The sequence below is a fragment of the Salmo salar genome, chromosome ssa24 (assembly GCF_905237065.1).
Source record: "Salmo salar chromosome ssa24, Ssal_v3.1, whole genome shotgun sequence".
Lineage (NCBI taxonomy): Eukaryota > Metazoa > Chordata > Actinopteri > Salmoniformes > Salmonidae > Salmo > Salmo salar.
The window spans coordinates 5,568,438-5,593,150 of NC_059465.1; the positions used below are offsets into that span (position 1 = coordinate 5,568,438).

The following is a 24,713-nucleotide window of genomic DNA, read 5'->3' on the forward strand; positions in this document are numbered from 1 at the left end:
GTGGTGTTGTGGTGTCTCTCTTGTCGTGATGTGTGTTTTGTCCTATATTTAAATGTTTAATCCCAGCCCCCGTCCCCGCAGGCCTTTTTCTAGGCCGTCATTGTAAATAAGAATTTGTTCTTAACTGGCTTGCCTAGTTAAATAAAAGGTTTAAATAGATCAATGAACTTTGGATTTGATTGTCTGAAAACACTTTGATCCCTGTGCAGGTCGATCCGAAGGTAAAAACAGAACCTTATCTAATGTGTGTGTCTCCTTGGTTTAAATATATAGTCAAAGAACGAGAGAGTGGGAGAGCGAGAAAGATAAAAAGAAAGTAACAGATAGCTTTCGACCTTAATTGTAATGCAATATCACATATTTAATAAAAATGTGGACGCCCACCAATTAGGTTGATTTGGTTTTGTTTCTAGCCCGAGAGAGCGCCATTGCTAGGCAACAGTAAACCTGACCACCTCAGGCCAATCGAGGTAAGTAGTCCAGTCCTCTCACGTGAGTTACTCCATTGCTGTTCTATCGATATTTATTCAACAACAATTGGAAACAGCATGGTGTTATTTCACACAAACAGTTACTAAATACAATACAGGTGTCTTAAACAATATGACTTACTGCAGACTATTTGAGGTAAGAGGGGAACATTAAATTAATCGATATCATCACTAATTTCCTTGTGTTTATCTTGAGTTTCTGGTAATATTTGGTGTAATTGTTTATCTTCAGCACAGTAAGCGGTTTAGATTTTGTTCTAGTAGTTTTAAGAGGTCGAGCTTGCGTATTAAGGTGGCTGGTACACAAACTCAAACTGTGACTGGATAACTTGTAAGTGTAATGGGAAAGGGGATATCGGTTGAATGCATCTACCGAAATTTGTCTTCCGCATTTAACCCCTCAATTAGAGAGGTGCGGGGGGGCTGCACCCGGGGAGCAGTTGTTGTGAAGGTTAACTGCATTGCTCAAAGACAGAACGGGCAGATGAACGGGCAGATTTCTCCACCTTGTCGGCTCAGTGATTCGACAAGCAACTTTTCGGTTACTGTCCCAACACTAACCGCTAGGCTACCTGCCGCCCAGGCCTCTGGTGTTTTCATCATTTCTGCCTGTCTAATCAGCCAATGTTATTGTGCAGCATTAACAAAATATAATTAATCCACTGCAAAACGTCGCCCAAGAGCAGGAGTAATTTAATTAACACGGCTTAAAGGACATTAACCCTGCGGCTCAGACCCAACTCTCAGGTTATTAATTTCCTCCTTGCTCTGATTGGTTCCTTTCACGTGCTGGAAGCCTGACTTACTGAACCCGCAATATAGGTGCTTGGTTATGGGAACGTGTACATGTACATTTAACCCCCATGGTGCTTCCACAGCCAGGGCTGCAACATGGCCCTCAGAGTGCCACACTATCAGAACCAACAGACCAACTTTTTGACAGGAATTAGCATTGGCCCAGTTCGTTATTTTATTAGTTTGTTCAGGCATTAGAGGCAAATCTACATGAAGATGTAAGGGAATGCATAATTCTATAGCGATTGTAATCTAGGACTAATATGACAGTTGCACTGTAAACCAACGTTTGAAGTCATTATAATCACACTCTTTTAATATCACATCTTTTAATGAGAAAATTATCTTTATCCTTTTCTGACAGAAACATCCGTTTTGGGCCCTGCCTTGCTCATTCTACACTTTGATATGAAGCCTTGCTGGAGGCAGATCATACACTTATGGCTAACAAATCAATCAAATAAGCATAGTCCATCAAATTGCCTGAAAGATGTTATTGATGTCATATTTCCACCTGTCATACAAATAGGGGTACTCTTCAAGGGGGAGAGGCAGCCTTACAGTTCCATTGGTTCGGTCTTGTACGGCCAGGTCAGGGCTGTCAAACTACCTCTAAAAGGCATGTACCTACTCTGAACTGCTGGTGAATGCATTTCAGATAAGTGCATATTCAGAGTCATTCTGCGTGTACACCGAGAGTATCTGCCTGAACTGAATGGAATGCGTGAGATCTGAGCTGCATTAGTAAAAACATTTAAAAAACTATTTTAAAAAATCTGGTTCACGTAACTGGTTATTTGGACATATCAGGATTGGGTGAAGGCGTTGCGTAAACCGCCTCGACTCGAACGCTTTGCACGTGTGCCCACACGGACTCTACATTTTTGCCGGAACTCGTATGAACACAGACGTTAATCACGCAGCTGACCAAAGTACGCACAATATTAGTTCAGGGTTAACAGAGTAAGGCCCTGAGAAAGGGGGGCTGTACAGGTACATCAAGGTGCCTCACGCTACAGAAACAGGAGATAGGCTTCTGCCCATATGGACTGTTTTGTTCAGACAAGGCTTACATGTCCAATGTTTACTTAAGTGCGGTAGCCATAAAGGACAAAATACACTTTGGTTAAAAGCTCCTGAACAGAATATCGGAAGCCATTTACTGTTCATTTCCCGACAATTCTATGTTGTACCGCCATCCTTCGTCAATGCCCAGCAGGTGACCTCTAACACACCGCGGCAACGTGCTGCTTTTAGCTGTTCATGAAAAGATTGTACATGACATTAAGGAAAATTCCACCCCAAAACTATCTTTTGGTATTTGTTTTATTATTTCAAAATATTTTGCATGTCAGCAATCAAGTTTTCAAGATATATAACTTTCCCAAAAAATGGTTTGCCTGAACTCTAAAGTTCTAACACGTATCAACACAGAAATGAATCACGCAGCTGACCAAATTACACATGATTTTACTTCTGGGTTAACAGAGATTAATTTGAGTGCAATACAGTTTTGCAGATTTATGACAATTATTGTTAACCTCTTAAAACTCTGACACCCTCTGGGGGCATTTTCTAAACAACGCATAATATTGTATACTACCCTCAAAGTACATTTCGCCTGCAGACTGACATTGGTCGTCAGTTGAATGGTGTTTCCTCTGACACATTGGTCCAGCTGGCTTCCGGGTTAAGCGAGCGGGTGTTAAGAAGTGCGGCTTGGAGGGTCATGTTTCGGAGGATGCATGACTCGACCTTCGCCTCTCCCGAGCCCGTTGGGGAGTTGCAGCAATGAGACAAGATCGTAATCATGAAATTGGGGAGAAAAAGGGGGTAAAAATTACAACAACAAAAAAAAGGTAAGAACCGTGGGATTCTGATAAAGGTGTCGGAAACATCTGCAGAGCCCGAGATACAGCAGGCCAAAAATCCCTGAAAAGTACAGTTTTTCTGTTTGTTTCCTCTTCGGGGGGGGGGGGGGGGATTAGAGATTTGAAAGTCTAGGTTTGAAATAGATTGTCACCAATTAATGTTCCAAAAGGATTGTACATTTTTTTTCTTCAGATCTCTTACCTAACGGTGGCGCTCTAACCATGCAAAAATTCCCATAGGAACACAGCCATTTTAAAAGTGCAGGGATTATACAATGTGCCTGTCTGGGTTGGGAAACACCGCACTAGATAGCAGTAGGAGATCACATGACATCTCTTGGCCACTTGCATCTGGTTTGGGTAGTGAGTCACTGTGCCAAAATGGCCGAATGGATTCTCAAGCCTGACATCTTAAAATTAACTTAGCAATCAGGACATTCAAGTATATATAAAAAAAAAACAGGGGTGAGGGAACTTCAAACTTATTTTCCCATTCACGTTTCCTATTGTAAACAATGAGCTAGATCAACAGCGCATGTGGCGGATGCATACAAGGAAATGGATTCCTTTACAATGACCATAAGGGCATTACTAAATGTTTGCACTTTTTGGTGACTTGACCTACATCGCATACTCTATGAATATGACCATAGAGATTCTTATGACATTGCCAGCAGTAAGATTCAAATGATGTCACTTTTTTATTTTCTGACCATTCATTTTTTGGGGGTACCCCCCCCAAACTCAACAGACCCAGTCCAAAAACAATCACTCAGAGTTTGGTCTTGGTAGCTACATGCTCCAGTTTAAACTGTTGCATTTATCAGGACTAGACTGTAAGAGGGCACTTGTAAGTGTACGAGTCTCCATAACGTCAAGTTGAAGTGGAGCAAAGGCAATGCTATTGTCTCTACTTACTCAGGCACTTTACAGTAGACAAGGCCTCTTCTGGTTGAATGAAAACAGTTCTAAAATGGGCTACTTCAGCTGTAGTGTGGCCAATGAATGGAGGAACGTACAACGCCCCACCCAGCAGAATGTTAACCAATCACATTCACGTTGTCATGCTGCGTCACACGGTTGCTAAGCTAATTGTCACACAATCCTTTCTAAAAGGCAGGGTATGAGTCAAGAAACCTGCCTATTTCCCTCAAAAGTACGTAATGTCACGATTCCAAAGCTCTACGATATCACAGAGAACAAGTTAATTAGCTCAGAAAATATTTGTAATGTTGTACTTCTTGTTCATGTAATTCATGCTAATGCTGGGTTTTTGAGCTAGCACCCAATTGACTCTCATATACTCCTTGAAGGAGTCTCCTTGTCCTGGGGAAGATCTCAATTGCATACTCCTCACATCCTCTCTCCTCCCCTCCTTCTCAAAACCCATTGGATGAGAAAGCCAGAGGTCCCTATGACCTTCTCCTCCAATGGGTTTTGAGAAGGAGTCGAGGAGAGAGAGGATGCAAGCAGTATGCAATTGAGATTCTCCTATAGTCTCCTGGTCTCAGAATCACCCAGAATGCACTGTGAAATACATTGACTACGCATGGGCAACGTACACAATGGGTGTTAAAGAGCGACTGCCACTAAATAGCAACTAATCCCTTTGAAAACGTGGCATCGATATGAGTCAGAAACATTTATCCTAGTGTCAAAATTGACTACAAAGTGTAAATAGGATCATTTTGGTCATCAAGTCAGTCTTGTCTAAAATAGAGTTTGGAACCTCAGTGCGTCACAACGAGTAAATTAAGGTTGGGTTTGGATTACAATTACGTCAACAAATCACACCCCCTTTTGCCAAGCTCCATTTTCTTACATGTTTGCCAAGGTAGCCCGATTACCACCAGATAAAATGCGGATTGGCACAGTATCTGTATCAGCTGGCAATGACAATGAAAGGTAAATTGTACACATTATTATATTAGCAGAACACTGATTTTATGGTATTATGTAAAAAGTTGTTTATTCTACACAGACCTGTTATTACATTTGAAAGTTATTAAAACAATTAGTTTAGAATATCTACATAAATTCAGCAATTACATTATTCTCATATTACTCTGTAGGCTACTGACATATTCAAAGCTTCCACCTGTAGTTATTGAACTCAACCTGCAGGAGGTTTGTTTGTTGTGATTGAGTGGCGGAAAACAGCTACGGGCAAGGTTCTGACAGATGGGTGTCTTGTTGGTGGCAAGGCCACTCCCAAGAAACACCGACATCAAACCACACCCCCAACCCAACTCGCGTTTGGCTTCTGTCATGGACGTCAGCATTTCTTTGAGGAGCAAGCCAAAAAAACGAGGCCAAATCAGCAGGTGCAGTTCCCCTTTAATACGATTCCAATGGAGTTTCCCATCTCCTCAAAAGTATCTCTGGTGTAGCTCAACCTGTGGCGTCACCATGACAACCTGTCAAATATGTTTCCCCTTGTTCAGTTTATTGTGTTGCACTCACTTTTCCTGCCAGCCACCAAACACTAAAGGAATTACGCCTTCACTTCCACCGGTTTCTACTTAACAATTGTCTCGCTTTCTTGCTCTCATTCTCCCTTCTTTACATGCTCTCTCCTTCGTTCACACGGCGCCAACATTTTTTAGTCTACTAGAAATGCCACTCTCTGTTTAATAACATAGCGACAGAAAAGCGAAGGCCTCGGTTTCCTAGACAACCAATGACAAGCATACAGAGTATTGGACAGGTAGACATGAAGACAAAGCCTTGTGTGTCCCAAAAGCCAGCCTTGTGCAACTGGATTGGACAATAAGCTCGTTTAGAGTGTTCTGAGAAACACCACAAACACATACTGACTGAAAAAAGCAGTGATTGCTTTGACATTGATCGACCGATGATTGCTCATAGCAGTCCTGCAACTCCTTCTCTCATTTGAGTTAATGTTCAACTCTTTGAAAAGTCAATGTGCAGAGAAACATACTATACAGTACAAATCACTGCCATTGTAAAGTGTTTTTCATGAGAATGCGAAATGGTAAATTAGGGAGTAAATGCCCTGAGATTGGAAGGTTAGAGTGCCGAAGTAAAAAAAAATGTTTTTTAAAAGAAATGGGACATGCCTCTCTTGCTTGGCACTCAGCATTAAGGAGATAATTAGAGGTCAGGCCCTGCGACAGCGGGGCTGTACTAGTACATCAAGGACATCACGCTACAGAAGCTGGAAATAGGCTTCTGCCCATATGAACCGTTCGGTTCAGACAATGCTTACTTGTTTTTTTGTTTGTTTTTTAACAATGCTTACTTGTCCAATGTTTACTTAAGTGAGGTAGTAGTAAAGGACAAAATACACTTGGACGACAAACAGTTAAAAACAGCAGGTGGCTGCCCTATCGCCTCTGACCAGAACATCAGAAGCCATTTTCTGTTCAATTCCCGTCGATTCTACATGTTGTAATCGCCACCCTTCGTCAATCCCCAGCAGGTGACCTCTAACACACCGCGGCCACCTTCTGCTTTTGACCATTCATGAAAAGAGGCGCATGTGCGTACCGATAGGACGCATGGGGGAGTAGCTCCGTTTTGTAACATCAAAACTGTGATTATATGTAGAAGCCAAACAACATAGTTTAAAATAAGCCTTTAAAATCGATAGTCCAATATCTCCAAGCAACCGGGAGCGAGTGAGAGGTCAGTTATACAGTACCTCCAGAAAGTATTTAGACCCTTCGACTTTTACCACATGTTCTTACGTTACAGCCTTATTCTAAAATGGTTAAAAAAAAAAAAAAAAAGCTCAGCAATCTACACACAATACCCCATAAATAACAAAGCGAAAACTGGTTTTGAGAAAATGTTGCAAATGTATTAAAAATAAATAAAAAATGAAATACCTTATTTACATAAGTATTCAGACCCTTCGCTTTGAGACTCAAAATTGAGCTTTGGTGCTTCCTGTTTCCATTGGTCATCCTTGAGATGTTTCTACAACTTTATTGGAGTCCACCTGTGGTAAATTCTATTGACTAAACATGATTTGGAAAGGCACACACCTGTCTATATAAAGTCCCACAGTTGACAGTGCATGTCAGAGCAAAAACCAAGCCATGATGCTCCGAGAGCTCCGAGACAGGATTGTGTTGAGGCACAGATCTAGGGAAAGGTACCAAAAAATGTCTGCAGCATTGAAGGTCCCCAATAACTCAGTGGCCTCCATCATTCTTAAATGGAAGAAGTTTGGAATTACCAAGACTCATACTAGAGCTGGACGCCCAGCCAATCTGTGCAATCGGGGGGAAGGGCCTTAGTCAGGGCGGTGACCAGGAACCCGATGGTCACTCTGACAGTGCTCTAGAGTTCCTCTGTGGAGATGGGAGAATCTTGCAGAAGGACAACCATCTCTGCAGCACTCCACCAATCAGGCCTTTATGGTAGAGTAGCTAGACGGAAGCCACTCCTCTGTAAAAGGCACATGACAGCCCGCTTGGAGTTTGCCAAAAGGCACCTAAAGACTCTCAGACCATGAGAAAAACAATTGTTTGGTCTGATGAAACCAAGATTGAACTCTTTAGCCTGAATGCCAAGCGTCACGTCTGGAAGAAACCTGGCATCATCCCTACGGTGAAGCATGGTGGTGGCAGCATCATGATGTGGGGATGTTTTTCAGAGGCAGGGACTGGGAGACTTGTCAGGATCGAGGGAAAGATGAACAGAGCAAAGTACAGAGAGATTCTTGATGAAAACCTGCTCCATAGTGCTCAGGACCTCAGACTGGGGCGAACATTTACCTTCCAACAGGACAACAACCCTAAACACACAGCCAAGATAACGCAGGTGTGGCTTCGGGACAAGTCTCTGAATGTCCTTGAGTGGCTCAGCAAGAGCCTGGAAATGAACCCGAACGAACATCTCTGGAGAAAACTGAAAATAGCTGTGCAGCGACGCTCCCCATTCAACCTGACAGAGCTTGATAGGATCATGGGAGAAACTCCCCAAATACAGGTGTGCCAAGCTTGTAGTGTCATACCCAAGAAGACCTGAGGCTGTAATCGCTGCCAAAGGTGCTTCAACAAAGTACTGCGTAAAGGGTCTGAATATTTATGTAAATATAATATTTTTTGAAAAAATGTTTTATTTACAAACATTTCTAAAAAAACTGCTTTTGCTTCGTCATTATGGGTTATTGTGTGTAGATTGATAAGGAAAAAAACAATTGAATCGATTTTAGAATAAGGCTGTAACATAATAAAATGTGGAAAAAGTAAAGTTGTCAATGCTTTCCGAATGCACTGTATAAAGGGGTGTAAATGTGTCTATTAAGAAGGGAGGGGGGAAAAGACAGAAGTTGGGATAAACTTGGCAAGGGTGGGTAAGAGAGGGTAAGGATGGGAGGTAGTGATAAGCTTGGCTTAGGGGGACAACGGTGAGTAAAGATGGGAAGTGTGGATAAGCTTGGCTTGGATGGTGTAAAGGGGTGAGAACTGGGATAGGTTGGTGGAGAGGGATGTATTTGGTTCGAGAGAGAGTGAAGGTAGGAGGACTTAATTATACTACAACGCAATTGTGTGGTTGGCTTCCGGGTTAAGCGAGCAGTGTGTCAAGAAGCAGTGCGGCTTGGCAGGGTTGTGTTTCGGAGGACGCATGGCTCTCGACCTTCGCCTCTCCCGAGTCTATACGGCAGTTGCAGTGATGGGACAAGACTGTAACTACCAATTGGGGGAAAAAATATATAAATAAGGAAAGGATGCCAAATCATTATTATTCCTTGTTTGTCATTGCAACTAAGATGTAGTGGTGGTTATTGGTGAGAATGGAAAGGTGCTAAATCTAGGGGATTAGGTCACTCCACTCATCCCATTTCAGTCTCTCGGATGACCCACTCACCCCAAGTAGACCCCCACTTTCAAAATACAGAATTACAGCTGGTATCATGCATTTCAGTATTTTAAAAGTTATATATTGCATCTTAAAAACTTTTTGGGGACTATATCAACAATGCACTAATGAAACGTATACCAAAATATAGTTTTTGGGTGGAGTTTTCCTTTACGCTTTCCATAAAAAGTACACTGAAGAAGGTCTCTTCAGAGGTAGGCAGACGAGACATTTGAAGAGGTTTGTGATTGGATAGCAACTTGTTGAAGTGGTCCGTGATTGGAGGTCTGTTAAAGCCAAAAGGCTACTGGGATAACTGGGAGTTGAATGGTGAGGGTCAACAACCCTATGTGCAGAGAGGAGTGTCAGACAATTTACTATATTTGCCCCATCGTTTCAAGGGTGCGGGTGTGAAAAACAAGTAGTGCTCATCGTGCCCAATCGGAGCCACCCCCTGAAGAATAAGAATAGCATCAGAAGTCCACAGCACCCCCCCCCCCCAGTTCCCTGTAGGCTACCTGCTTTAGTATTTGTCAGGAATCAAAGTGAAGTAGTAAAGAGTAAACCAAAAATAATGGAGGAAAACAACATAACTACCCTTCAAAGTTATGTCTGACACAGCTACAAAACATCAAAGGTATTTCCTGTAGTGAGACAATAGCTCTGTTATGAACAAGGAGCATAAAAGATGTAATGTGTTGTCATCTTTCTCATAGTGAGAGCAAGGACTTGAGGGTTTCCGTCGATCAAAAAACACAAAAGTGATTGCACTTTAGTCTTCGTCTAACTCTTCTCCTCTCCACCCCCCCGCCATCAGATAATGCTCTCCCCATGCATTCTGTACCTACATAATTACAAAAAACAGCAGCCTTTCAAACTGAAACGCTGTCATCTGACATCTCTCCCCACTGTGCTTTTTGAGCTTTGTATTTTTTAGAGGTATTTTGAATGTTAAAATACTAATGCATATATGCATTTGCTCCCATTTCAGATTGGTTCTCTCTCACAGCGAACTGCGTGGAACAACAAACGGAAGATTACTGACTAGAACCTCTTGGTGTGTGTGTGTTTGTGTGTAGTCTACTCTATACAAAGACCCTCTTTCTCTGCACATCCTGATGCCCTAGTTCCTACAGTCAAATATGAAAAACTTGAAAGAGCAAAACATGACAATTGAGACCTATGGTGTAGATACACACACACACACACACACACACACACACACACACCATGTTTTAGAGGAATAACCTTGAGCTGACTGAGGGAGCAGAAGACAGAAGGCACACACTTGCAAGCAAGGGGCAGCAGGAGGCACACAGAGAGAGAGACACACACACACACACACACACACACACACACACACACACACACACACACACACACACACACACACACACACACACACACAACGAGCTTGAAAAAGGGGAGTAACCTTGAGCAGCATGATTGATCACCAGGCAGAGTACACGAGCACACACACACACACGCATACGCATACGCACACACGCACAGCATGAGTGAGTGTGAGGCGGATGGTAGGAGGCACAGAGGCGTCTGTCAGCACCACAGGGACCCTGGAGGACAATAAATATCCCAGAATGCCGTCTGTCTGAGCCACAGTGGCCACAGGCTCAGCGTCTCAAAGGCTGACTTCCAGTCAGAATACTCCTGTCCTTACAGATCTCAAATGATGGATTCGTGTAGGGTAATAAGCCATATGGTGTTAACTACTTGTACACAGAGCACCAGTTCAGGTCCTGGAAAGATACATTGTGTGAAGGCTTTTGTTACTATCCCAGAACCAATAACCTACACCTGATTGTACTACACGAATGAGCAACACCGGTCTTTCAGATCTGAAGGAGTCAGTAAGTGACTAGGAAAGGGTTTCAAAGTGGCCTGATTGCCAATTTCTGATCTACATGAAGTGCCCTGATGTAGGGTCTAGGGGTGGATTTGGAGCGCAGCCTTGGAGATGGATGTCCCTGGAAGTTGACAGAGGGAGCAGGCTAGGAGCAGCCTAGGCGCCACAGGGAGTTAAACAGTACCTTGGGACTGACTCGCAATCAGTAGAGCAGAGCCTGGCTGTAGACACACACATGCACTACTCCCCCAGCCTCATTTCTCACATTAAGGCCCAACAGATGAACACTTATAGAGAGAGAGGAACAACAGATTCATCATAAACTACATACACTTAGAAGCTGCTCTATTCTATTCTGGTGGGCTGTAAACCCGCTCCATTTCCAAAAGGAGGAAATATTGTCCAACTTCACATTGTTTTTTTTCACTTTGTAACCAATATACTATTGACTGTTCTCTTCTTCAGCTCAGATAGGCAAATGCATCTCCCAATCCCAATCTAATAGTCAAGCGAGGAACACACAAGTCTAATCAAAATATGCGCAAAAACATGTCTAGCTACAAACTGAAAAACAATAAAGGTTCAGAATGTGATGATCTGTTGTCGCTCTCCATGGGTTGTTGTTCCGCCAGCCTCTGACTGAGCAGGAGATTGACAGTCATCACTTGTAAGAGCATTTGAAAGCCCTGGACCGTAAAATGTTCATCGACATTTCGCTTATTAAAAGCATCCATAATCGACATAATCGCTGCAGCGGCGCGCTGCATTTGCGACTCCTACGTAAATCGTTTCCAATTTCACGCTTTACACCCATCTTTAGATATTGAATAATTTTCAGAATCGCGGCGGGGACATTTAATTTTCCTCTCCTTCCTCTCATAGTTCCACATAATGAAGATTGAAACGAGATGGGGGTGAGGTAGATGGGTGTCTGTAGCTCCTTTGTGTAACTGTCAGACAGACAAAGACAGACGAATGAACGGTCACTGCCCTTACAGAACAAGCTCATCCAGTGCCTTGTGTGTCCTTAGCATTAAGACATTAGTAAAATAACACAGTGAATCAAGTAGGCCGCCAGCTAATCAATTACCAAAGACAAAAACGGCTAATGGAAAGCTAAGAGATCAGATTCATAACAGTTTAATAGACATATGCTGCGTTTACACAGTCAGCCCAATTCTGATATTTTTTCCCCCACCAATTGGTCTTTTGACCAATCAAATCAGATCTTTTCACATCAGAACTTTTTCAGAGCTGATTGGTCAAAAGACCAATTTGTTAAAAAAAAATATCAGAATTGGGCTGCCTGTGTAAACACAGCTTTAGGGGCGGTTTCCCGGACACAGGTGATGCCTAGGTCAACAGGGTTTTTGCATTGAAAGTGCTTTTTAGTCCAGGACTAGGCTTAATCTGTGTCATTTGAACATTCTATACCCAGATCTGGTATTTTGCTTAGTTCTTATAAAATGTCATACTGCCAGTCGCCAGTTATCTGTATGGCTGTCCATCTATCCCCTTTACCTCTCTTATTATTAAGACCAGAACATACAACACTTGATGAACATAAACATCAGCTCAATGTGCTTCATAAGCAACTCTATGGTGAGAAACATCTCGGTTCCCAAGGCAAAAACCCTGCGCTACCCAGGAGCACGAGTACAGGACATCACAAGGCTGCTTCCGACTGTTTTATGACAGATGCCCGGGAGCTGACACAGTCGTAGTCCATGTTGGGTCAAACGGCATCAGGAGGGCTAGCTCTGAACATCTGAAAATGTATTTTAAAGAACTGACTTGAGCATTAAAAGACTCAAAAAAAAATGCCAATCGTTTCAGGTCCAATACCATCGTTGGGCCGCGGGTGTGAAAGATTCAGCAGACTGCTGGCATTACACATCTGGCTAAAAGATTACTGTAGCTCTGCTGGAGTCACTTTTATAGATGACTTTGACACCTTCTGGAAACAGAAGATACTCTACAGGAATGACGGAGTCCATCCAAATCATCTTGTCTCCTGGACTCTGTCCACGCATTTCAAGGCTGCGTTGAATCAATGATTTAAGACCAGCTCAGTTAATCCCTACCATTGTGACAATGAGTTGTCATAATGCTGCATCAAATGTACATAATCCTAGGGGCGTTGGCAAACACAATGTAAGTAACGTAATGTATGTCCCCCTAATTCCCTGAATACGTGTTGATCCTACAGCTATTGTATGCAGTAATCAGTTAGCACTGAGGCGGTGTGTCCTAGTAGGAAGACCACTTTGTGCAGCTCACCCTGCACTATCAGCTCCAATATAAATAACACAAGCAAGTCTACTTCTGATAAGCTCCCAGTAAAGCATTAAAAACAATCAAGCAACCTAGAAAAGTGCTACAAATAGCCCATATTAATATATGCAGCCTGAGAAGCAAGGTCCATGAAGTCAATAACTTGCTTGTAACAGATGACATTCATATTCTGACTATATCTGAAACTCACGTAGATATATCTTTGATGATACAGTGGTAGCAATACATGGTTATAACATCTACCGAAAAGACAGAAATGCCAACGGGGGTGGTGTTGCGGTCTTATTCAGAACCACATTCCTGTAAAGCTTAGAGACGATCTAATGTTAAATACGGTTGAAGTAATATGGCTACAGGTTCATCTGCCTCACCTAAAGCACATTCTTGTGGGAAGCTGCTATAGACCACCAAGTGCTAACAGTCAGTATCTGGATAATATGTGTGTAATGCTTGATAATGTATGTGATATCAACAGAGAAGTATATTTTCTGGGTGATTTAAATATTTGGCTCTCATCAAGCTGCCCACTCAATTTTTTTTAAACTGTAACCAGTGCATGCAACCTGGTTCAGGTTGTCAGTCAACCTACCAGGGTATTTATAAACAGCACAGGAATGAAATCATCAACATGTATTGATCAAATCTTTACTAATGCTGCAGAAATTTGCTTTAAAGCAGTATCCAAATCCATAGCATGTAGTGATCACAATATAATAGCCATATCTAGGAAAACCAATGTTCCAGAGGCTGAGCCTAATATAGTGTAAGAGGTCATACAATAATTTTTGTAGTGATGCATATGTTCATGTAAAGAATATTTGCTGGTCTGTGGTGTGTAATGAGGATGCGCAGAGCAGGCACAAGGCACACTGAGCCGTGGAGGCGCACCGGAGGTCTGGAGTTCAGGGCTGGCACACCCCGTCCTGGCTGGATGGTCACTGTAGCCCGGCACGGGCGGAGCGCTGGCACAGGGCGAACTGGGCTGTGCTGGGGAATGAGGGCTGCCGTGCGTAGAGCAGGCGCAGGATAAACTGGGCCGAGGAGACGCACTGGCGGCCAGATGCGTTGAGCCGGCGCACTTCTTCCTGGCTGCCGGCTAACTCTCGCCTGGCAACGCTGCGGAGCCCGTACAGACCGCACCGGACTGTGCGTGCGGATGGGCGAGAGTGCGCATCACCCGGTAATGCATTTCTCGCCCCTCTGCACGCCCGCTCCGCAGTGCCCTCTCTGCCAGTACCATTTCCCGGAATCTCGCGTCGAACTCAGCGCTTGACTCCTTTCTTGGCTCCGGTTTGCTCCACGGCTCTCTCCTGTACGCCCGGGAAGTTAGGTCAGGGCTCCCCCTGACCTAGCCAAACTACCCGTATGCCCCCGCCAAAAACATTTTTGGGGGCTGCCTTTCAGCCTCCTCTTGCCGTTCCAGCCGTTCCTCCCAGTAACGCCGTTCCGCCTTCGCTGCCTTTATCTCCTCCGGCTGGCGGCGATACTCTCCCGGCCTTGTCCACGGTCCTGCCCCATCCAGGATTTCCTCCCAGGTCCATGACTCGACGTACCTCCTCCCACGCTGCTTGGTCTTCTTATGGTGGGTGGTTCTGTCACAAGCGTCGTAGTGAAGAGACCAAGGCGCAGCGTGTATAGTGCTCATTCTTGATTTATTTTATGAGAACACTTTAAACAAAATAACCAATGACCAACAGTTCCGTCAGGTAAAACAACTAAACGGAAAATAACCACCCACAAAACCCAAAGGAAAACAGGCTGCCTAAGTATGGCTTCCAATCAGAGACAACGAAAGACACCTGCCTCTGATTGGAAACCATACTCGGCCCCACATGGAAAATGAAACATAGAAACAGAAAACTAGAACAAATTCCCCTAGAAACAAACCAACCCCAAAACACACAAAACAACCCCCCTGCCACGCCCTGACCATTCTACTATGGCAAAATTACCATTTTCACTGGTCAGGACGTGACAACGGGTGTTGATTTAACAAGCGCATTTGCAAAAAAAGCACTGTCGTTGCACCAATGTACCTAACCATAAACATCAATGCCTTTCTTTAAAATCAATACACAAGTATATATATTTAAACCTGCATATTTAGTTAATATTGCCTGCTAACATGAAATTGTGTCACATCTCTAGCATTCATTGCACGCAGAGTCAGGGTATATGCAACAGTTTGGGCCGCCTGGCTCGTTGCGAACTAATTTGACTGAATTTTACGTAATTATGACATAACATTGAAGGTTGTGCAATATAACAGGAATATTTAGACTTAGGGATGCCACCCGTTAGATAAAATACGGAACGGTTCCGTATTTCACTGAAAGAAAAAAACGTTGGTTTTCGAGATGATAGTTTCCAGATTCGACCATATTAATGACCTAAGGCTCGTATTTCTGTGTGTTTATTATATTATAATTAAGTCTATGATTTGATAGAGCAGTCTGACTGAGCGGTGGTAGGCACCAGCAGGCTCGTAAGCATTCATTCAAACAGCACTTTCGTGCGTTTTGCCAGCAGCCCTTCGCTGTGCTTCAAGCATTGCGCTGTTTATGACTTCAACCCGGGTGAGTATAATTTGTGGAACGTTCCAACAGGAATCTATTCCAAAAACTTCGTAAATAAAAAGGTTGCCAAAAAACAACGCATACAAAGTTGTATAGCGGCAGAATAAGATACCGGGTAGGGAGTGGTCTATTTCATTGCGTTTTTCACTCATCACGTTTATTCCGAAAAATGTCTGTCCTCACTCTGGTTGCCTATGGACAAATATTAAGAATAAGCTACGTGGTGAGTTGATGCCTATTCGGCAGCTAGTTAGCTAGGTTTGTATGCGTTGCTACTTTGTATGCGTTGTTGGTTGGCAACCTTTTACTTTACGTTTTTTGGAACAGATTCCTGTTGGAACGTTCCACAAATTATACCCACCCCTTCAAGCCTATCAACTCCCAAGATGAGGCTGGTGTAACCAATGTGAAATGGCTAGCTAGTTAGCGGGGTGCGCGCTAATAGCGTTTCAAACATCACTCGCTCTGAGATTTGGAGTAGTTGTTCCCCTTCCTCTATATGGGTAACGTTGCTTCGAGGGTGGCTGTTGTCGATGTGTTCCTGGTTCGAGCCCAGGTAGGAGCGAGGAGAGGGACGGAAGCTACACTGTTACACTGGCAATACTAAAGTGCCTATAAGAACACCCAATAGTCAAAGGTACAGTGGGGGAAAAAAGTATTTGATCACTGCTGATTTTGTACGTTTCCCCACTGATAAAGAAAGGATCAGTCTATAATTTTAATGGTAGGTTTATTTGAACAGTGAGAGACAGAATAACAACAAAAATATCCAGAAAAACGCATGTAAAAAATGTTATTAATTGATTTGCATTTTAATGAGGGAAGTAAGTATTTGACCCCTTCTCAATCAGAAAGATTTCTGGCTCCCAGGTGTCTTTTATACAGGTAACGAGCTGAGATTAGGAGCACACTCTTAAAGGGAGTGCTCCTAACCGCAGCTCGTTATCTGTAAAAAACACACCTGTCCACAGAAGCAATCAATAAATCAGATTCCAAACTCTCCACCATGGCCAAGACAAAGAGCTCTCCAAGGATGTCAGGGACAAGACTGTAGACCTACACAAGGCTGGAATGGGCTACAAGACCATCGCCAAGCAGCTTGGTGAGAAGGTGTCAACATTTGGTGCAATTATTCGCAAATGGAAGAAACACAAAATAACTATCAATCTCCCTCGGCCTGGGGCTCCATGCAAGATCTCACCTCGTGGGGTTGCAATGATCATGAGAACGGTGAGGAATCAGCCCAGAACTACACGGGAGGATCTTGTCAATGATCTCAAGGCAGCTGGGACCATAGTCACCAAGAAAACAATTGGTAACACACTACGCCGTGAAGGACTGAAATCCTGCAGCGCCCGCAAGGTCCCCCTGCTCAAGAAAGCACATACACATGCCCGTCTGAAGTTTGCCAATGAACATCTGAATGATTCAGAGGACAACTGGGTGAAAGTGTTGTGGTCAGATGAGACCAAAATGGAGCTCTTTGGCATCAACTCAACATGTTTGGAGGAGGAGGAATGCTGCCTATGACCCCAAGAACACCATCTCCAACATCAAACATGGAGGTGGAAACATTATGCTTTGGGGGTGTTTTTCTGCTAAGGGGACAGGACAACTTCACCGCATCAAAGGGATGATGGACGGGGCCATGTAACGTCAAATCTTGGGTGAGAACATCCTTCCCTCAGCCAGGGCATTGAAAATGGGACAATGACCCAAAACACACGGCCAAGGCAACAAAGGAGTGGCTCAAGAAGAAGCACATTAAGGTCCTGGAGTGGCCTAGCCAGTCTCCAGACCTTAATCCCATAGAAAATCTGTAGAGGGAGCTGAAGGTTCGAGTTGCCAAATGTCAGCCTCGAAACGTTAATGACTTGGAGAAGATCTGCAAAGAGGAGTAAACAAAATCCCTCCTGAGATGTGTGCAAACCTTGTGGCCAACTACAAGAAATGTCTGACCTCTGTGATTGCCAACAAGGGTTTTGCCACCAAGTACTAAGTAATGTTTTGCAGAGGGGTCAAATACTTATTTCCCTCATTAAAATGCAAAATATTTTATAACATTTTTTACATGCGTTTTTCTGGATTTTTTTGTTGTTATTCTGTCTCTCACTGTTCAAATAAACCTACCATTAAAACGATAGACTGATCATTTCTTTTTAAGTGGGCAAACGTACAAAATCAGCAGGGGATCAAATACTTTCCCCCCCACTGTATATGAAATACAAATCGTATAGAGAGAAATAGTCCTATAATGCCTATAATAACTACAACCTAAAACTTATTACCTGGGAATATTGAAGACTCATGTTAAAAGGAGCTCCCATGTTCTGAGCAAGACACTTAAACGTTAGCTTTCTTACATGGCACATATTGCACTTTTACTTTCTTCTCCAACACTTTGTTTTGCATTATTTAAACCAAATTGAACATGTTTCATTATTTCTTTGAGGCTAAATTGATTTTATTGATGTATTATATTAAGTTAAAATAAGTGTTTATTCAGTATGTTGTAATTATTATTATAAATACAAAAATTAAAAGAAGTGGCCGATTTTAAATCGGTATCGGCTTTTTTTGGGTCCTCCAATAATCGGTATCGGTGGTGAAAAATCATAATCGATCGACCTCTAATGCATACCCCACAAGACATGCCACCAGAGGTCTCTTCACAGTCCCCAAGTCCAGAACAGACTATGAGAGGCACACAGTACTACATAGAGACATGACTACATGGAACTCTATTCCACATCAGGTATCTGATGCAAGCAGTAAAATCAGATTTAAAAAGCAGGGAAAAATACACCTTACGGAACAACGGGGATTGTGAAGAGGCACACACAAAAAGGTACAGACACATGCATACGCACACATTGTGATATTATTGTATGGTGGTAGTGAACATTTTGTGTTGTGGATATGTGGTGGTGTAAAGATGTTATATGATGTACTGCTTTATCTTTAGCTCATTCAGTACAAACATAGTTCACTGTTTTATATTTTGTTTTACAGTAGACGTTGGAAGTTCACATACACCTTAGACAAATACATTTAAACTCAGTTTCACAATTCCTGACATTTAATCCTAGTAAAAATTCCCTGTCTTAACTCAGTTAGGATCACCACCTTATTTTAAGAATGTGAAATGTCAAAATAATAGTAGAGAGAATTATTTCTTTCAGCTTTTATTTCTTTCATCACATTCCCAGTGTGTCAGAAGTTTACATACACTCAATTAGTATTTGGTAGCGTTGCCTTTAAATTGTTTAACTTGGGTCAAACGTTTCGGGTAGCCTTCCACAAGCTTCCTACAATAAGTTGGGTGAATTTTGGCCCATTCCTCCTGACAGAGCTGGTGTAACTGAGTCAGGTTTGTAGGCCTCCTTGCTCGCACACACTTTTTCAGTTCTGCCCACAAATGTTCTAAAGGATTGAGGTCAGGGCTTTGTGATGGCCACTCCAATACCTTGACTTTGTTGTCCTAAAGCCATTTTTCCACAACTTTGGAAGAATGCTTGGGGTCATTGTCCATTTGGAAGACCCATTTGCGACAAAGCTTTAACATCCTGACTGATGTCTTGAGATGTTGTTTCAATATATCCACATAATATTCCTCCCTCATAATGCCATCTATTTTGTGAAGTGCACCAGTTCCTGCTGCAGCAAAACACCCCCACAACATGATGCTGCCACCCCCGTGCTTCACGGTTGGGATGATGTTCTTCGGCTTGCAAGCATTCCCCTTTTTTCTCCAAACATAACGATGGTCATTATGGCCAAACAGTTCTATTTTTGTTTCATCAGACCAGAGGACATTTCTCCAAAAGGTACGATCTTTGTCCCCATGTGCAATTGCAAACCGTAGTCTGGCTTTTTCATGGCTGTTTTGGAGCAGTGGCTTCTTCCTTGCTGAGCGGCCTCTCAGGTTATGTCGATATAGGACTCATTTTACTGTGGATATAGATACTTTTGTACCTGTCTCCTCCAGCATCTTCACAAGGTCCTTTGCTGTTGTTCTTGATTTGCACTTTTTGCACCAAAGTACGTTCATCTCTAAGAGACAGAACGCGCCTCCTTCCTGAGCGGTATGAAGGCTGCATGGTCCCATGGTGTTTATACTTGCGTACTATTGTTTGTACAGATGAACGTGGTACCTTCAGGCGTTCGCAAATTGCTCCCAAGGATGAACCAGACTTATGGTCGTCTAAAAAAAAAAAAACTGAGGTCTTGGCTGATTTCTTTTGATTTTCCCATAATGTCAAGCAAGGAGGCACTGAGTTTGAAGGTAGGCTTGAAATACATTTATTTTTTAAATTTCACCTTTATTTAACCAGGTAGGCCATTTGAGAACAAGTTCTCATTTACATCTGCAACCTGGCCAAGATAATCCACAGCTACACCTCCAATTGACTCAAATGATGTCAATAAGCCTATCAAAAGCTTCTAAAGCCAACACATTTTCTGGAATTTTCCAAGCTGTTTAAAGGCACAGTCAACTTAGTGTATGTAAACTTCTGACCCACTGGAATTGTGATACAGTGAATTATAAGTGAAATAATCTGTCTGTAAACTATTGTTGGGAAAATTACTTGTGTCATGCACAAAGTAGATGTCCTAACCGACTTGCCAAACTATAGTTTGTTAACAATAAATTTGTGGAGTGGTTGAAAAACATGTTTGAATGACTCCAACCTAAGTGTATGTAAACTTCCGACTTCAACTGTACATGGAATCACTGGTCATTTTAATAATGGAACACTAGTCACTTTAATAGTGTTTACATGCTGCTTTACTCATTTCATATGTATATACTGTATTCTACTGTATTTTAGTCAATGCCACTCCGACATTGTTCGTCCTAATATTTATATATTTCTTAATTCCATTCTTTATCAAAACTATAGTTTGTTAACAAGAAATTTGTGGAGTGGTTGAAAAACGAGTTTTAATGACTCCAACCTAAGTGTATGTAAACTTCTGACTTCAACTGTATATTTAATGTCGGTACTTGGTGTGCTTGGATCCCAGGAAGAGCAATGGGGATCCCTAATAAATCCAAATAAATACTAGACGTACAGTATTTGCATTGAGCGTAATACAAATAAATATTAGACGTACAGTATTTGCATTGAGCGTAATACAAATAAATACTAGACGTACAGTATTTGCGTTGAGCATGTTCCTGCTGTCAGCCTCTCCAGCTTTCAGTAGCTCTGTGGGTGGTGTTGCTAGGCTGCCCTGTATTAGGAGCAGTGATTCTAGTGGCTAACCTCCATTAAGCCTCTGTAGTCTCTGCCTTCACACCGCTGCTTGATCTGGTTGGCTGAGGGGCTGGAAGTGGCTACAGCCTCAGGTAATAACTGACCTACCACACATTCACTCCATTACCGCTCCCCATAGGTCAGAAATTATAATACAGGTCATAATGGCAGACCAAGGAGCAGGGGCAGAGCCAGAGGCACGCTGGTTTGGTAAACTGTACATGTTTGTCTACAACGTAACGAGACACAGAGGCGTGCAGTGGAGAGAGGGAGTGTGCAGTCCATGTCAGAAAGAAAAAAAAAGAAAAAGCAGTGAAGAAATACAATCTTTTGTTGTGTTAGTCAAGTCTCTCCCTGTGCTGTAGATCTGTGCATCAACAGAAGAGGAACCATGACCTTCTACCACACAGTAAAGTATGCCAGCTTCTTCTTAAGTGGGGTGCAAATGCCTCTGAAGCCGCATTCAGGGTAGTAAACAACCAAAAGTTCAATAATAATAATAATAATAATTGACACGGATAGAGAATAACCATTTGTAGACAGGATAACAGAGAGAGGCAGCAGGGCCCATCCTGCTAAAGCCATGCTAGGGGGAAACACTGATAGTAACTATGGTGACGTTCGTACCGGGATCATCCAGTTGGCCAGGTCTCCCATCTTAGAAACCTGCATGGCTCCCAGCATCGTCAAGTTGATGTGACCACTGCAGAGAGAAGACAAACAATCACCTTATCAATCAATCTATACATCAATTAACTAACCCAATCAGTCCATCGGTCAATCAATCACCAACAAGGTAAATGTGGCAAATGGAGACAGAAGGAGGGTTTGATACCTCGTCGAAGGCATAAGAAACATCAACTGTGTTCTGAGTTATAGAGAGAATGATGTTGGGTTGTTCCACATGATTAAACATGTGCTATTAAACTATGAAGACATTCTAATTAACTCTGTGTGGGAGGGGTGAGGAGGAGGATGGTTTCAATTTGTAACTCTGGTAATAGGACAGCTGGTGTAATCAGACAGGTGGCAGCCTATTAGAATAGCCATGTTCCCTCGCCGTCACCTCACCTCTGAGACAAGACAAGGAGACATTGTGCCACAGGGAGAGAGAGACCTGAGCTACACACACAGCGACAGGCCAATGTCATGCGTTTCAGAAATCTCTGCCGAAACCCACCCAAAACTGTTTACGTCACCTTCACCGGATCAACTTTTGACACCAGTGGCACCATGCTCAGATCGAAGAGGGACAGTGTGTATGCGTCGCTCTTTCTCTCTGTTTGTGTGTGCGTTAGTGAGTCCGTAGGTGGGAAGGGCACTCACAGCCAGATACCCTGTAAAATCAGAGCATAGACACTGCAGTGCAATGACTCACTATGACCAGCGTGTGTGTCTGTGTGTGTGTGTGTGTGTGTGTATGAGCCATGTCTTTGTGCGGTCTCTGGCACATTGGCCATTAGTCCTCTGTATTTATGAATCTTATTGGATTTCCACGGGTGGACAAACAGATCTACTTCTATAGGGTGGGTGGGCTGAGTCTCAGCTGATCCAGAAATCAATATCAACCGGTGAATTATCGCCATTGCTTTTGCCGAGCTGCATGGTCAACAATAGCTAACAGCTAATATACAAGGCTTAACAACCATGGCCAAGCCCTGATTTGTAAGCAGCATTTCATGGTTTCATGGCAGTTTTGTTGAGCTCAGCCGACATCTATTTATGTAATATACACTATATGACCAAAGGAATATGGACACTTGCTCGTCGAACATCTCATCCCAAAATCATGGGCATTAATATGGAGTTGGTCTCGCTTTGCTGCTAGAACAGCCTCCACTCCCTTCCACTAAATGTTGGAACATTGCTGCGGGGACTTGCTTCCATTCAGCCATTCAGAGCATTAGTGAGGTTGGGCACTGATGTTGGGCGATTAGGCCTGGCTCGCAGTCGGCTTTCCAATTCATCCCAAAGGTGTTTGATGGGGTTAAGGTCAGGGATCTGTGCAGGCCAGTCAAGTTCTTCGACACCGATCTCGACAAACCATTTCTGTATGAACCTCACTTCGTGCACGGGGGCGTTGTCATGCTGAAACAGGAAAGGGCCTTCTTATCTAGAATGGCATTGTATTAAGACTTCCCTTCACTGGAACAAGGGGCCTAGCTCAAACCACAAAAAACAGCCCCGGACCATTATTTCTCCTCCACCAAACTTTACAATTGGCACAATGCATTGGGGCAGGTAACGTTCTCCCGCCAAACCCAGATTTGTCCATTGGAATGGAAGATGGTGAAGCGTGATTCATTACTCCAGAGAACGCGTTTCCACTCCAGCCAATGCTTGGCATTGCACATGATGATCTTAGGCTTGTCTGTGGCTGCTCGGCCATCAGAAACCCATTTCATGAAGCTCCCGACGAACAGTTCTTGTGCTGATGTTGCTTCCCGAGGCAGTTTGGAACTCGGTAGCGAGTGTTGCAACCGAAGAAAGATTTTTACGTTCTACATGCTTCAGCACTCGGCGGTCCTGTTCTGTGAGCTTGTGTGGCCTACCACTTTGCGGCTGAGCCGTTGTTGCTCCGAGACATTTCTACTTCACAATAACAGCACTTACAGTTGACCGGGGCAACTCTAGCAGGGCAGAAATTTGTAAAGGTGGCATCCTATGATGGTGCCAGTGTTTGTCTATGGAGATTGCATGGCTGTGTGGTCAATTTTATAAACCTGTCAGCAATGGGTGTGGCTGAACTAGCCAAATCCACTATTTTGAAGGCGTGTCCACGTACTTTTGGCCATGTTGTGTATATCATTCCAAGGTCTCGACAGAAAACGGGAGGTTTTTGAAGCTGCACTGTCCAAGCTAATCCTAGTGTCAATATCCTGATCAGTGAGTCTCCGATTCCATATTCAATAGGACTTCATGTGTCTCACAAAGGGTCATTATGCTTCATGGCATCCACATCTTGTCAATAATGGTCAGACAACCACTACTTTTAGAGACAACCCCAACATGCGCCCGCTCACCCACCCACACGACACACACACTTCCTGCCCCCTCATCCCTACACTTTCCCTCTCCGGATCACCCGTAGCCTAAACAGTTACCCGATCATTCAGCCCTAACCTAGCCCCCTAGAGTTTGACTATAACGCACAAACAAAAACACAGAGCCCTCTGTCTCGATGACTTCAAACAGCAATAAATCAGTTATACTGTTGTTACCCTCTGATCATGGCAAACGATTCGTCACTGGAGAAGTAGGAAGCTCCTGGAAGCACAGTCACCGTTTCTTTACCTGCACAAACACAGGGGGAAATGTCAACATCTCTCATAAACGGGATAGTTTGTTTCGTTTCGCGTGTGTGTGTGTGAGGCAACATCACTCACCGGCGTTAATGAGGTCAGCATCCACTTCGTCTTCTGTGGGGTAGGGGCCCTACACAGAACACACACATTCGTCACACAATGACACACATCCGGTCTCTAAGCACCATAACCACACACATATGTTCTCTCCCTTCAACAAAGGAACAGTCCTTGTTTCTTTACAGCACTATAAAAGGAGGAGGAGGGGAGCAAGAGAGCTTCTGACATCACATCTCTTAACCTGACATTCATAATTGGGGGAACATTCTCACAAATGAGGCATTGGCATATTTCTGCTGAAATTTCTCTGACAACAGAATAGATGTGAAAGGCTTGGTGGAGCTGCAGTCTTTGTTAACACAG

General features: G+C 43.2%; 1 protein-coding gene across 2 annotated transcripts in view; it reads right to left on the bottom strand.

Moving 5' to 3' along the window:
• The window catches only part of oxct1a (3-oxoacid CoA transferase 1a), a 119,843-nt gene that overhangs the window by 26,387 nt on the left and 68,743 nt on the right, over nt 1-24,713 (bottom strand). For both annotated transcript variants that reach the window (XM_014171139.2, XM_014171140.2), the window contains exons 11-13: nt 24,372-24,420; nt 24,207-24,279; nt 21,613-21,688 (exon numbers count right to left, since the gene is read on the bottom strand). In XM_014171139.2, coding sequence (XP_014026614.2) covers nt 21,613-21,688; nt 24,207-24,279; nt 24,372-24,420 — 198 coding nt within the window. The remainder of the gene's footprint in view (nt 1-21,612; nt 21,689-24,206; nt 24,280-24,371; nt 24,421-24,713) is intronic.